Genomic DNA, 12,840 nt, shown 5'->3' with positions numbered 1-12,840 from the left:
AACAAGCTGTGTATAGCCAGCAGGAAGTTGTAATTACACCTACCAGGAGGCCCCAGGTGGATTAAACTTCCATGGAGCCTACATTGCATTGCTGCCCGCTGCCCAGCTGTGGTTTCCATCTGCCACGGTGCGGGCGGGTGTGTGTGTCTGGCACACCCCCTGCCTGGTATTTAACAAACAGATTTTGTTCCATCATGATCCAACACCCATCATTATCTTGACAATTTGTAAGGCTGCCCATAGAGAGGAACTGCTGTTCATCTTCGTGTCTGGGTTGCCGCTTTAGGTGATTTTATCACAAGTCTCATGATCTTTGGGGTTTGTCTTAAAGCGCCAGCTCCCAGAGTCATGGGATTACAGGAGAACTGCAGCTTTCGTTGAAAGAGAGTTTCTTGACCTTGTAGTTGTGGAGAAAAGCTTGAAAATGTAACCTGGATGCGGCCGAAAGGCTCAGACATGAGAAGGCAAAGGAAAAGAACCCAAAATTTATTTTTTTAAAAGATGATTTTGAAGCCAATTTCATGATTTTCGAGGCCTGACTCGTGATTTTTGGATGCTTGGAGTTGACAGCACTGCACTCCCCCTGTTGGCACGCGTGAATAAGCAGCCCTCCGGTTTCAGTAGCACCGGATGTTTCGCACGCTTGGTGCACACACAGTGCTGCTGGAATGCAGCCACCTCTGGGCTGGAGAGAACCAGGGCCAAGTTGCACAGCAGAAAGGGGAGGAGTCTCAGCCCAGCTACATGGTAACATCCACCCGTGGCAGCTGTGCTGTAATATCCTCAGGCAACAACCAAGGTGACTAGCCTGTGCCCATCGCCATGGTAACCAGGTGCCTTGGCGTATAACTTGGGCCCATCACCATGGCAATGGAGTGCGTCCTCACAGCATAGCCTCGTGGCGCCTCAGAAAGTGTGATACACATGTTGTCATGGTAACCAAGTGCCTCATGCCATCCTCACGCCATGTCACAGCTGCCCAGGTGGGTGGGATGGGCCCATCACCATGGTAACCAAATGCCTCACCTGATGTCACAGACACTCGGGTGGGAGGGATGGGCCTGTTGCTATGGTAACCAAGCCCCTCATGACATCGTCCTCAGGCCATGTCATTGTGTCATGTCTCTGGAGGCCCCAGTGACCCCCTGAATCTACCCACCTACGCAAGCCTGTCCTGTCTTCCCCCCTCCAGGCCCCACACCCACCCCACAGCTGGGGATGGGGCCTCATGGGAGGGGCGCTGCCACACCCAACATGGCGGCCAGTGAGACCCTTGTCTGCATGCCCCTCGCAAGGTGGCGACTGGGATTTGCCGCCTTCCCATTTAGCCACACTCAAGATGGCACCTGACACGAGCTACTCCATCCTCCCATGTTCAGGGATGGTGGCCGCGGGGCTTTAGCAGGAGCGCTTTTATGCCACACTCAAGATGGCAGACACCAAGCGGCCCTCACGAGGTTGCCCTTCTTGCCACACTCAACATGGCGTCCGTCCGCTCGTCGATCGATTCGTGCCACGCCCAAGATGGCGCCCGAGTTGGGCCGCCCCTTTTGTGCCACACTGAAAATGGCGGCCACCGCGTGGTAACGAGAGAAATGCCATATCCCCCGGAAGTGGGTGTGTTTTTTTTTCGCCAGCACTTCCGGGGCGAGAGGTCACCCGGTTTTTCCCCGCCCCGCCCCCTTCGGCAGGGATGTCCCCCGCCATGGCGACGGACGGGCCCGCGCTGGCTGAGCTGCTGCTGCAGCAGCTGGAGCGGGCGGGGGGCGGCGGCCTGGGCAGCCTGGAGGCGGCCGCGGCGCTGGGCCTGGAGCACCAGCAGCTGGTGGGGGCCGTGAAGAGCCTGCAGGCGCTGGGGGAGGTAGGGCCGGGGGGGGGCGTGGGGGAGGGGCTGTTGGGGTGGGAGGGGCTATAGGGGTGGGGTTCCCGGGGGGAGGGGCAGTGGAGGGAGGGGTTCCCAGGGGGAGGGGCAGTGGGGCGGAGGAGGGGGTCCCAGGGGGAGGAGGAGGTCCCCAGGGGGAGGGGCAGTGGGGGGAGAAGAGGGGCCCCAGGGGCAGTGGAGGGAGGGGTTCCCAGGGGGAGGAGCAGTGGGGGGAGAAGGGGGTCCCAGGGGGAGGGGCAGTGGGGGGAGAAGGGGGTCCCAGGGGGAGGAGGAGGTCCCCAGGGGGAGGGGCAGTGGGGGGAGAAGAGGGGCCCCAGGGGCAGTGGAGGGAGGGGTTCCCAGGGGGAGGAGCAGTGGGGGGAGGGGGTCCCAGGGGGAGGGGCAGTGGGGGGAGAAGAGGGGCCCCAGGGGCAGTGGAGGGAGGGGTTCCCAGGGGGAGGAGCAGTGGGGGGAGGGGGTCCCAGGGGGAGGGGCAGTGGGGGGAGAAGGGGGTCCCAGGGGGAGGAGGGGTTCCCAGGGGGTAGATATACCTATCTCATAGAACTGGAAGGGACTCTGAAAGGTCATCGAGTCCAGCCCCCTGCCTTCACTAGCAGGACCAAGTACTGATTTTGCCCCAGATCCCTAGGTGGTCCCCTCAAGGATTGAACTCCCAGCCCTGGGTTTAGAAGGCCAATGCTGAGCTAGAGGCGGACAGGTGGGCAGGGCAAGGGGGAGCAGGGGGGAGGGGAGGCTCATAGGGGAATGGGGGTGGGGAGGGCCACGTCGAGGTGGCCTTCAGGACAGCAGCTTCTTCCACCCCGTCCCCCGTTACAAAAGGTCCCCTTCTCCTGTACAGTAACTCCTCACTTAACGCTGTAGTTCTGTTCCTGAAAAATGTGACTTTAAGCGAAACAGTGTTATGCGAATCCAATTTCCCCATAAGAATTAATGTAAATGGAGGGGGAGGGGTTAGGTTCCTGGGAAATTTTTTTCACCAGACAAAAAACTCTCTATTCTGTAGCTATACACACAGTGTACGTTTTAAACAAACAATTTAATACTGCTCACAGCGATGATGATTGTGAAGCTTGGTTGAGGTGGTGAAGTTAGAGGGTGGAAGAGGGAGGGATATGTCCCAGGAAATGCCTTGCTGCTAAATGATGAACTTGCACTCGGCTGAGCCCTCAAGGGTTAACAGGTTGTTGTTAATGTAGCCTCTCCTAGTCCGTGTCCCCTCCCTGCTCTATGTGGAGAAGGGGTAAGCGGGGTGCAGGGGGAGGGGGACACCCTGACATTAGCCTCCCCCTTCCCCCCCTGCACAGCAAGCAGGAGTCTCTGGGAGCAGCTCCAAGGCAGAGGGCAGGAGCAGCACATGGCAGGCGGGGGAGGGACGGCTGCAATTGATAGCCTGTTGTGCAGCTGCGGCACAGGGAACTTAGGGGAGCGGGGAGCTGATAGGGGGGCTGCCGGTCCACCCTGGTTCCAAGCCCCCACCAGCTAGCTGCAACGGGCTGCTCTTCTTGCAAGCAGTGGACAAAGCAGGTGACTGCCAGACAACGTTATAAGGGAGCATTGCACAACTTTAAACGAGCATGTTCTCTAATTGATCAGCAACGTAACAATGAAACAACGTTAACCGGGACGACTTTAAGTGAGGTGTTACTGTATCTCTCTTTACCCTGATACCCCTCCACACACCCACTGCCTCTGAAATCCCTCCTTGATCCTCTCCCCCAAACCATCCTCCTTGTCCCCGTCCCAGTCATTTCTAGTATCTCTTTGATCCTTGCAGGACCTCTCTGCACTTCTCACACTGCCCTTCTTGAGCAGCCATGGAGTTGTGCCAGGTCCCGGACGGCCTGGAGTAGGCCGAGCTGTGGCTGTTGGCGTATCCATGGTATCCCTATAATCACTCACTGCCTTTTTAATCTTGCTCTGTTGGTCTCAACGATGTCTGGTGGCAGCAGACTTTTCACTTGATAAATCTATAACCTGTGGAACTCCCTGCTGCTGGATGTTGCTGTGGCAAAGAGCTCAGCAAGATTCAAAGCGGAATAGCAGAAATATACTGAAGGGCGATTGCTGATGCTAAAATAAGAATCCCAGAAGGGATAAAAACACCTCATGCTCCCCAATCAATCTAGGAGGGAACAGGAGGAGACCTTCATGGGGGCAAATGACCCCTCCCTGCCTGCTGTGTGGCTCTCATGACTTCCTCTGAAGCCCTTGGTACTGAGCACTGTCAGAGACAGGATACTGGGCTTAAATGGGCCTTGGCTCTGATCCAGTGTGATGGTCCCTGTACTTCACAGCTCCCCTGTGTGCTCCCCTCAGGTCATCGAGGCTGAGCAGCGATCCTCTAAACGCTGGGAGCTGACGCCCGAGGGGAAGGAGATCGTCCAGGAGGGAAGCCACGAGGCGCGTGTCTTTGACAGCATCCCTGCCGAAGGGCTGCCCCAGAGCGAGCTGATGGTGAGGCTGACTTCCCATCCCCCATGCCTCACGTCTTCAGTGTCTCATCTCCTGCCAGAACTTCGCTGTTCTTCTACGTTCTGCAGCCTGGGAGTCAGGACTCCTGGGTTCTCTTCCTGGCTCTGGGAGGGGAGTGGGGCTAGTGCCTGGAGCGGGTGGGGGCTGGGGAGCCTGGGTCACATTATAAAATTGGGATGACTCTGGCCTTCCCCATGAGGGTGGTTGTGATGCTTGACCAAGTGCCTGTAAGCAGCTCTGAGCCCTGGGATGGGGGGCAGAATTCCTGCTTGTCCCACCTTTCCCTGGGGGTGTTTCTCTTCTGCTCCGCCTGGATCTGAAACCTTCCTTGTGTCTCGTTGCAGAAACTGCCGAGTGGGAAAGTGGGATTCAGCAAGGCCATGTCCAACAAGTGGGTGCGGCTGGACAAGAACGCGGACGGGGGCCCACGCATCTTCCGGGCTGTGAGTGTTCCGTCAGAAGGGAGATTTCCAAGCCGGGCCCACCTGGGCCCCAAATCCCCCTTTGAATCTCCCCTCTTGGGCCGAGCAGAGACCCTTTAGCTCTCGCAGGCCGGGCGGTTGGACCCCTGGGCTGAAAGGCACTATAGAAACGTACAAGGTTCTTCCACCCTCTGCCATTAGGAACGGCACGGTGCTGTCACAGCTCGAGCCGACTAAGTCCCTGGCTTCCGCTGGGCCAGGCTACCTTGGGCACCTGTGGAGGCTGCTTCCCTTGCCCTGCTGGGGATGGGGGATTGCTCCCATGCCCAGAGGTGTCCTCACACCCAGCTGCACGCCTCTGGGGGGTGCTCACTGCTGCCCTCCTGTCCCCCAGGTGGAGAGCGTGCGGGACGCGGTGCGGGAGAAGCTGCAGCTGGTGCAGCAGGGAGAGGCTGAGAGCCTGGAGGAGAAAGACAGGAACGAACTGAAGAAGCGGAAACTCCTGATGGAAGTGTGAGCTGAGCCCCCCCGTCCCCTCCCCTGGCTTGGATCCCTCTGCTGCTGCAGCACGGTCGGGAGTCAGGGATTCTCCCCAGCAGTAATGTGGGGTGCTGGGGCTCCCCTGTGCTCAGGGAGTAGGCATGGGTCTGATTGTCCCTGTGGGGTGCACATTCCCCTCTCCCCACTAGAGGGCAGCAGCTGGTGGGTCTGTTTCCCACTGCATCTGGGCAGCGTCCCTAATCCAGTCACTCTCCAGGCCCCTGCTTCTGGTCTCTCCTGCGTTGGTGGGGAAGCTTGCCGTGTCTGACAGCCCCCCACTTCCCCCCAGGCTGTGCTGCTTAGCCAGCCCCTTGCCTTTGCCAGCCTGGCTGCTGGGCCCCCAGCCGGGACGTCCAGTCCTGCCGAGGGCCGGCTGTGGCCTGGCTCGTGGATTGTAGCAGCCAGCGTGGGTGCAGCCCGCTCAGACACAGCGCCCAGCGAAGACGGAATGGGCCACGCTGGGATTTGTCATCTAGAGGAGCTGGGCGGCCAGTAGAAGTCCCAAGGGCCCGATGTGGTTCGTTAGGCAAATGGGCTGCCTGGCTCTGCTGGGCTCTTCTCCCAGTCCCAAGCTTCCCGTGGGGGTCACCTCTCCGCTTCCCTTCTTGGGTACAGGATCATCAAGACCTACTGGATCCGGAAAGGCAGCGCCTTCAGCACCACGGTCACCAAGCAGGAGACGGACCTCACTCCGGAGATGCTCGCCAGGTGAGGCGCACGCTGCCTCCGTCCGAGCCTGCGGCCTTGCTCTCCGCGCTGCGCTAGGCACGTGGGGGAGCTGCCGCAGCGCACACGTACACATAGCTCTTCAGAATCTCTCTGCAAACGGCCTCTGGCCACTCCTGCCCTGGCAGGGCTCTGTGGCTTCTGTGATGGCAGACGGGGGCGCCCCCAGTGGGCTCGCACGCTGTTTAAAAGGCCATGAACGAGGCTGTAAGAACATTGGGAGCTGCGATACCGTTGCAGGAACTGTGGGGGGGGGTTATGGCTGCCGCACATTTGAGTGGTGGCTGTGGCCCTGCGGCGTGTGGGGTCACAACGCCACTCAAAACCCCCCATTTTTGTACAGTTTTGGATGGGGGGTGGCACATGGGGTTTGATGGCGTTGGAACCGAACTCACCAAGGCTGCAGCGTTAACAAGCCACGACCACAACTTTTGAACTAAAATCTCTCGACTTCCTGACAGCCTTCGCCCTTCCCCAATGTCTAGACGCTAGGGGTCGCTCCTGGGCGGGCAGGGGGCGTGGCGGTGAGGGGATGCTAGTGTCGCCTGAGGGGCTTGGAGTGCCAGTACCGCAGGGCCCATGGGGCGGGGGTCCCGATGGCTAGGTGGGTGTGGGGGGGGTACAGAATGTGTGAGCATCTTCCCAGTGCCTCAGGCAGAGCTCGTTCCCCCACTTGGCGAGGGGGGTGGGGCTGGGGGCTGTTGGCTCAGGGAGCAGCTGGAGTTGCTCTGTGCTTGCTGACTGGGCATGGCGGGGGTGGGAGTGTGAAACTGATGACACCCGATTCTCCCTCCTGCCCCGGCAGCTCCCACTGCTTCCTCTTTACCCGCTTCCAGCTATGGCTGAAATGTCGACTCCGCCCCATTCTCTGGGCTCCAAGCGCCAGGTTTTCCTCCACGTTCGCTGCGGGTTCAAATCCCCCTGGGCCCCCCTCCCGTCACTGGTAGATGTACAAAGCCCATGTGGCTCAGCCTGATGGGTCTTTCAGACAAGCCCTGCCCACCCTGCATGGACGTTGGCTGTGGCCTGGGTCCTCTTGTCCCCACTGTTATGTGCTGGCTGGCTGCTGCCCTCCACCCCAGAGGTGGCTGCATTTCAGTGGCACCATGGACTATAGTTGGGTGGAAGGTGCTGTACAAGGCCTGTTACTCGCTCAGTCAGTTCCCCAAGGCTCGCCCCCTGTGACCTTTCCCCACCCTTCGTCCACAGCGGCTCATGGCGTGACCTGAAGTTCAAGGCGTACAACTTCGAGGCGCTGGGGATCATGCCCGAGAGCGGGCACCTCCACCCGCTGCTCAAGGTCCGCACCCAGTTCAGACAGATCTTCCTTGAGATGGGGTGAGTAGCCGCGTGTGCCCCTTCAGTCCCTACCCTGGTGGTTGGCATGGGGCATCTGCCCGGGGGGCAGCGGTGCAGAATGCAGAGCATGTCCTGCAGTGGTGGTACCGGCCAGGGTCTGCACAGCTGCTGCCAGCCCTCTTCTTTGGGAGGGGCAGGGAGACAGAGAGCACCCGCTAGGTGCCAATCAGTCCGGCCCGGGACTGTTCCCTTCAGCATGATCTCCAGTGTTGCGAGCCAGGACTCCTGGGTTCTCTCCATGGCTCAGGAAGGGGAGGGGGTGTAGGGGTTAGAGCAGGGGGGGCAGGGAGTTAGGAGTCCTGGCTCAGCTGTTCCTTTGCTGGGTAGCTTTGGGCAAGTCACTCCCCTCTCTGTGCCCAGTGGGGCTGCCCAGTGCTGTCCCCCAGGGGGGTGGGTGCGCGTGGAAGCTGCTCTGGGCTCCTCTTGTGATGTCTCCTCTCACCATCCAGAGGCCTTGTGCCCCTGCCCATGTGGGGGGCAGTGCCCACACAGGGCCAGGCCTGCCCTGCGCGCTCTGGAGCGGGGGGTGCTCACTGGTCCCGTGTCTCGCTCAGCTTCACAGAAATGCCCACCAATAACTTCATCGAGAGCTCCTTCTGGAACTTCGACGCCCTCTTCCAGCCGCAGCAGCACCCGGCCCGCGACCAGCACGACACCTTCTTCCTGCAGGGTCAGTCAGCCGCCAGCCCCTGCTGCCCTCTAGGGGGCGCCGCCACGGCTCCTGTACGAGCTTGCAGGGTCTCCACCAGTCCCTACCTGGCCAGGGCTCCTCATCTCAGTGGCACTGGCAGAGGCGCTGTGGGGAGTGCACGGAGTCCCAACCCCCCCCCGGGCTGGGGTGCAGTGAGGGGCTGGGCGCTCACCCAGCCCTGTGGCTAAATGGGGGGTATCTAGCTGGGGGGGGTGCAGCATCTTTCACCCACATTAGCCCCACTTGCCACCTCTGCTGCCCCTCTGGCTCCCTGCTGCCCCTTGGGCCCCCTCCCAGACCCTCTAGCATCCCCAGTTCCCTGGGGGCTCAGCCCCCTTTGCGCCTCCTGGATTCCCCCAGATCCCGCCGAAGCCACGGACTTCCCCATGGACTATCTGAAGAGAGTGAAGAAGATCCACTCGCAAGGAGGCTACGGCTCCCAGGGGTGAGCGTCCCCCGCTGGCCGGCTGGGCTTGGGGCCCAGAGGAACAGGCTGATCTCGGGGTGGGGGTGGGAAATGGGACACGGGGCCTTTCCCCACTTGGGGGCGCTAACTCTGATCTGGCCCCAGGGCTGCAGGGACTGGCTGGCTCAGGGGGGTGGGGAATGGGGGCACGGGGCCTTTCCCCTCTAGAGGCCCTGGCTCCGAACCGGCCCCCGGGGTGGGGGGACTGGCTGGCTCAGAGTGGCGGGGAAGGGGACATGAGGCCTTTCTGCTCTAGGGGACACTGGCTCTGATCCAGCCCAGGCGGGGGGGGCTGCCTGGCTGGGGGGGCAGGGAATGGGATTCGGGGCCTCTCCACTCTAGGCTGCTCCTGTGGTCTGGGGCAGCTCCCCTCCCCCATTGCTGCTTGTGGCACCTGCCTCTGTTCCTAGGGCAACCGCTCAACGCTTTGGCGCCTGGATGCACAAACTCAGCTGGGAGCTCGCCTGCGTTGGGGGACTGTAGAGTGGGGGGACGGACGTTCCACCCTCCCCTTCCCCCAGCAGCCTGGTGCCATGGGGAGCTCTCCCTGCCCACGCCCAGCGTGTCCCGGTCTCGTCCCCCCCAGGTACAAATACGACTGGAAGCTGGAGGAGGCGCGGAAGAACATCCTGCGGACGCACACCACGGCCGTCAGCGCCCGCATGCTCTACCGGCTGGCCCAGCAGGTGGGAGGTGCCACGGCTCCCCCTCCCCCACTGTGCCCGTGCTGTGCAGGGTCAATCCCCTGCTCTCCCCCGGGGGGGCAGAGCTCTGCTGCCCCCAGTGACTGGGGCTCAAGGGGCCGGGGGCTGGGATCCCATGCCGCAGTGGGCAGGGGATGGGCTGGGGCTGTGACTGACACCTCTCTTTCCTGCTCCCCCCCCCCCCCCCCCCCCCAGGAGAAGTTCACCCCCGCCAAGTATTTCTCCATTGACCGGGTCTTCCGGAACGAGACGCTGGACGCCACCCACCTGGCCGAGTTCCACCAGATCGAGGGGGTGGTGGCCGACTACGGCCTGACGCTGGGGGACCTCATGGGCACCCTGAGGGAGTTCTTCACCAAGCTGGGTACGTGCCCACTGCCGGGGGGGCAGAGCTCCGTGTGCGGACGGGTGGGAAAGCCGGCCTCCCCGTGGAGCTGGCAGCATGGGGGTCCCTGGTAGGGGGGCTGGTGCTGGCGTTTGGGGGCACTCAGCGGTACCTGCTGCCAGCGAACGCCCTGGGCAAAGCCCAGTCCAGGGCTGAGCTGCGGCCACCAGTAGGCACCAGAGGAGGGTCCTGGCAGGGGGCCAGGCAGGGTGGGGATGCAGTAGGGGACATGGGGTCTGGCAGGCTGTGGGGTGGGTGCAGGATGGAGGGCCCGGCGAGGCCGTGGGGTGCAGGATGGAGGGCCCGGCGAGGCCGTGGGGTGCAGCAAGGAGGGGGCCCGGCGAGGCCGTGGGGTGGCTGCGGGCGGCCCAGCAAGGCCGTGGGGTGGCTGTGGGGGGCCCAGGCAGGGCGTGTGGGTGGCTGCGGGGGGCCCGGCGAGGGCCTGGAGTGTGGGGTGCAGGGAGGAGGGGGCGTGGCGAGGCCGTGGGGTGGCTGCAGGGGGCCCGGTGAGGCTGTGGGGTGCAGGGAGGAGGGGGCCCGGAGAGGCCATGGGGTGGCTGTGGGGGGCCCAGCAAGGCCGTGGGGTGGCTGTGGGGGGCCCGGGCAGAGCGTGTGGGTGGCTGCGGGGGGCCCAGCAGGCCGCAGGCTCTGACTGGCCCGTCTCTCGGCAGGGATCAGCCAGCTGCGTTTCAAGCCGGCCTACAACCCCTACACGGAGCCCAGCATGGAGGTGTTCAGCTACCACCGAGGTGAGGGGGCGCCAGCCCCTCGCAGCCAGATCAGCCCCTTCTCCTGCCGGGGGTGGGGGCGGGGCAGCTCCAGGGTCTCGGAGGAGGGAGCTGCAGGTTGGGGTGGCATGAGCCCCCCATTCAGGAGGAGCCGTGGTGCCCACTGCAGCGTCTCCCGCCCCCGGGAATCAAGGGGTTCCCTGATCCTGAGCCGCACAAACCAGCCCTGGGCGGCGAGAGGCCCCAAGTCAGGCCCTGGGCTCAGCAGGGGGGTCCCCTCCCCCCGGCAGGCTGGCGCTGCGAGGCTCCTGCTCTCCACAGACGCGCCCTGCACAGCCGTGCCTGGCCTAGCAGCAGCAGCCAGGCCAGGGACCTGCGGAGCCCAGCCCAGGCGGGCTCAGCCCCCCACATCCAATCCCACAGAGACAAAGGGGTCAGGGTTTGAGGTGGGGGCTGGGCCGGCAGCCCTGGCCCCATGGCAGGGCCTTGGATCCCACTCAGAACAGAACCGTCTGCTCCAGTCGCTTCTCTAGATGCCCGGGAGCGTCTGTCCCCCGGCTCCACCGCCCTGCTCAGGGGGCCCGGCCGGGACTAACCGAGCTGCCATCTCCCTTCCCGTTGCAGGGCTCCAGAAGTGGGTGGAGGTGGGTAATTCGGGGATCTTCCGCCCGGAGATGCTTCTGCCAATGGGGCTGCCGGAGGGCGTGTCGGTCATCGCCTGGGGCCTCTCTCTGGAGCGGTGAGGAGGACGCGGGGGGAGGGGGTGGGCACGCGTGTGCTCACAGGCGGCTTTGAGGGTGCCAGTGGGGGCAGTCAGGGCCCCTTGCAGCTCCTGCTAATGTGGGGGGCCATAGGGCTGGCCATGCTGGGAAGGGGATGGAGACCCCAGCGTGTGCCACGGCTGCAAGGCAGCTCCCAACTCCTCTCCCTGTGCCCACCTGGCACCCGGCACTCCCCGTAGATAGTAACGACTTGTGCTAATCCCCATGTAACCCTGCCCCTGCAGGAGGGGGCGTCTGCAGAGCCCAGGCGGAGCTCTGGGGCCCAGCGCCCCTCTCAGCCGGGGTGACTCGGGGCCAGGGGGCTTCCAGCCAGCAACAGCCTAGCTCTCTGGATCTGGAATGGGGGCATTGGCAGAGCTGTGGGGTGGGAGCCCGGGGCTGAGCTAGCAGGGGGCTGCGGGGCGGGACTGAGGGGCACTGGCAGAGCTGTGGGCGGGAGCCCAGGGCTGGGCTAGCAGGGGGCTGCGGGGCGGGACTGAGGGGCACTGGCAGAGGTGTGGGGCGGGAGCCCAGGGCTGGGCTAACGGGCTGCAGGTCGGGAGTGAGGGGCACTGGCAGAGCTGTGGGGGGGAGCCCAGGGCTGGGCTAGCAGGGGGCTGCGGGGCGGGACTGAGGGGCACTGGCAGAGGTGTGGGGCGGGAGCCCAGGGCTGGGCTAACGGGCTGCAGGTCGGGAGTGAGGGGCACCGGCAGAGCTTGGGCGAGAGATCCCTCCTCTCCTGGGGTTGGGGACGTGCTCGGCCTGTGCCCTCGGCTGCCCAGCGGAGGGTCCCTTACGGGGGGCCAACAGCAGGGCTGCACCCGCCTAACACCCGCCTTCTCCTCCAGCCCCACCATGATCAAATATGGCATCAACAACATCCGGGAGCTGGTTGGGCACAAGGTGAACCTGCAGATGGTGTACGACGGCCCGCTCTGCCGCCTGGACGCGTAGGCTCCCGCCGCCTGCCCGGCCCCGTATTTATTAGTGTTCGCTCCGGGGGCGCCCCTCCCCCTCTGCAGCTGGGCGGGGCTGCCCCCTTCCTCGGCCCCCTTCCGTCCAGGCCCCTGCTCCGCCCTCCCCGCTGGGGGACCCGGCAGAGCTGCCCGGGCTGGCGCCTGCAGCCTGTTGCGCCCCAATAAAGGGCTGGTGTCTGGACTGGCGACTCGGCTCTGTTTGGAAGGGGGCGGGCACGGGGCCCCCTCCCCATGGAGCACGCTCCTTCTCGGGGGTGGAGAGAGAGGACTCCTGGGTCCAGTTCCTGGCGCGGGGCCCTGGTGGGGGTGGGAGTCAGGACTCCAGGTTTTCCCCTGGCTACGGGCGGGCAGTGGGGTGTAGGGGTTAGTGCAGAGGCCTGGGCGCTCTCCCTCCCAGCCCTGTTTGTACATGGGGTGACTGCACCCCACATGATGGGGGCAGGGGCAGCATGTGTGTGTGGGGGGGATTTCCTGACCCCCACCCTCTGCCCGGAGTGTGTGCTGGGGGCTTTGTTCAAAGGGGGTGGGGCCAGCACAGAGCTAGGGGGAGCCCCATGGCCACTTCCTCTGCAGGGCCTGGATGGGGGGGGAATGGGAGTGAAATCTCCACCTCAACCCCAGAGCTGGGCTAGCCAGAGGCTGTGGGGCGGGAGTGAGGGGCACCGGCAGAGTTGGGGCGGGAGTGAGGGGCACCGGCAGAACTGGGGCGGGGCAGGGCTGGGCTAGC

The 12,840-nt window shown here is 63.6% G+C and overlaps 1 protein-coding gene across 1 annotated transcript; it reads left to right on the top strand.

The window, feature by feature from the left end:
* Window positions 1-1,693: 1,693 nt before the first annotated feature.
* On the top strand, window positions 1,694-12,293 carry FARSA (phenylalanyl-tRNA synthetase subunit alpha). Its single transcript, XM_065419268.1, has 13 exons — window positions 1,694-1,861; window positions 4,199-4,336; window positions 4,699-4,797; window positions 5,171-5,289; window positions 5,932-6,024; window positions 7,252-7,380; window positions 7,956-8,071; window positions 8,453-8,537; window positions 9,145-9,244; window positions 9,458-9,626; window positions 10,319-10,396; window positions 11,000-11,114; window positions 11,985-12,293. The coding sequence occupies exons 1-13, from the start codon at window positions 1,694-1,696 to the stop codon at window positions 12,088-12,090; spliced, it is 1,515 nt and encodes a 504-aa protein (XP_065275340.1). The 3' UTR covers window positions 12,091-12,293.
* The last annotated feature ends 547 nt before the right edge of the window (window positions 12,294-12,840 follow it).

This window comes from Emys orbicularis, chromosome 19, assembly GCF_028017835.1.
Source record: "Emys orbicularis isolate rEmyOrb1 chromosome 19, rEmyOrb1.hap1, whole genome shotgun sequence".
NCBI lineage: Eukaryota > Metazoa > Chordata > Testudines > Emydidae > Emys > Emys orbicularis.
This window is presented reverse-complemented; position numbering and strand designations above follow the sequence as displayed.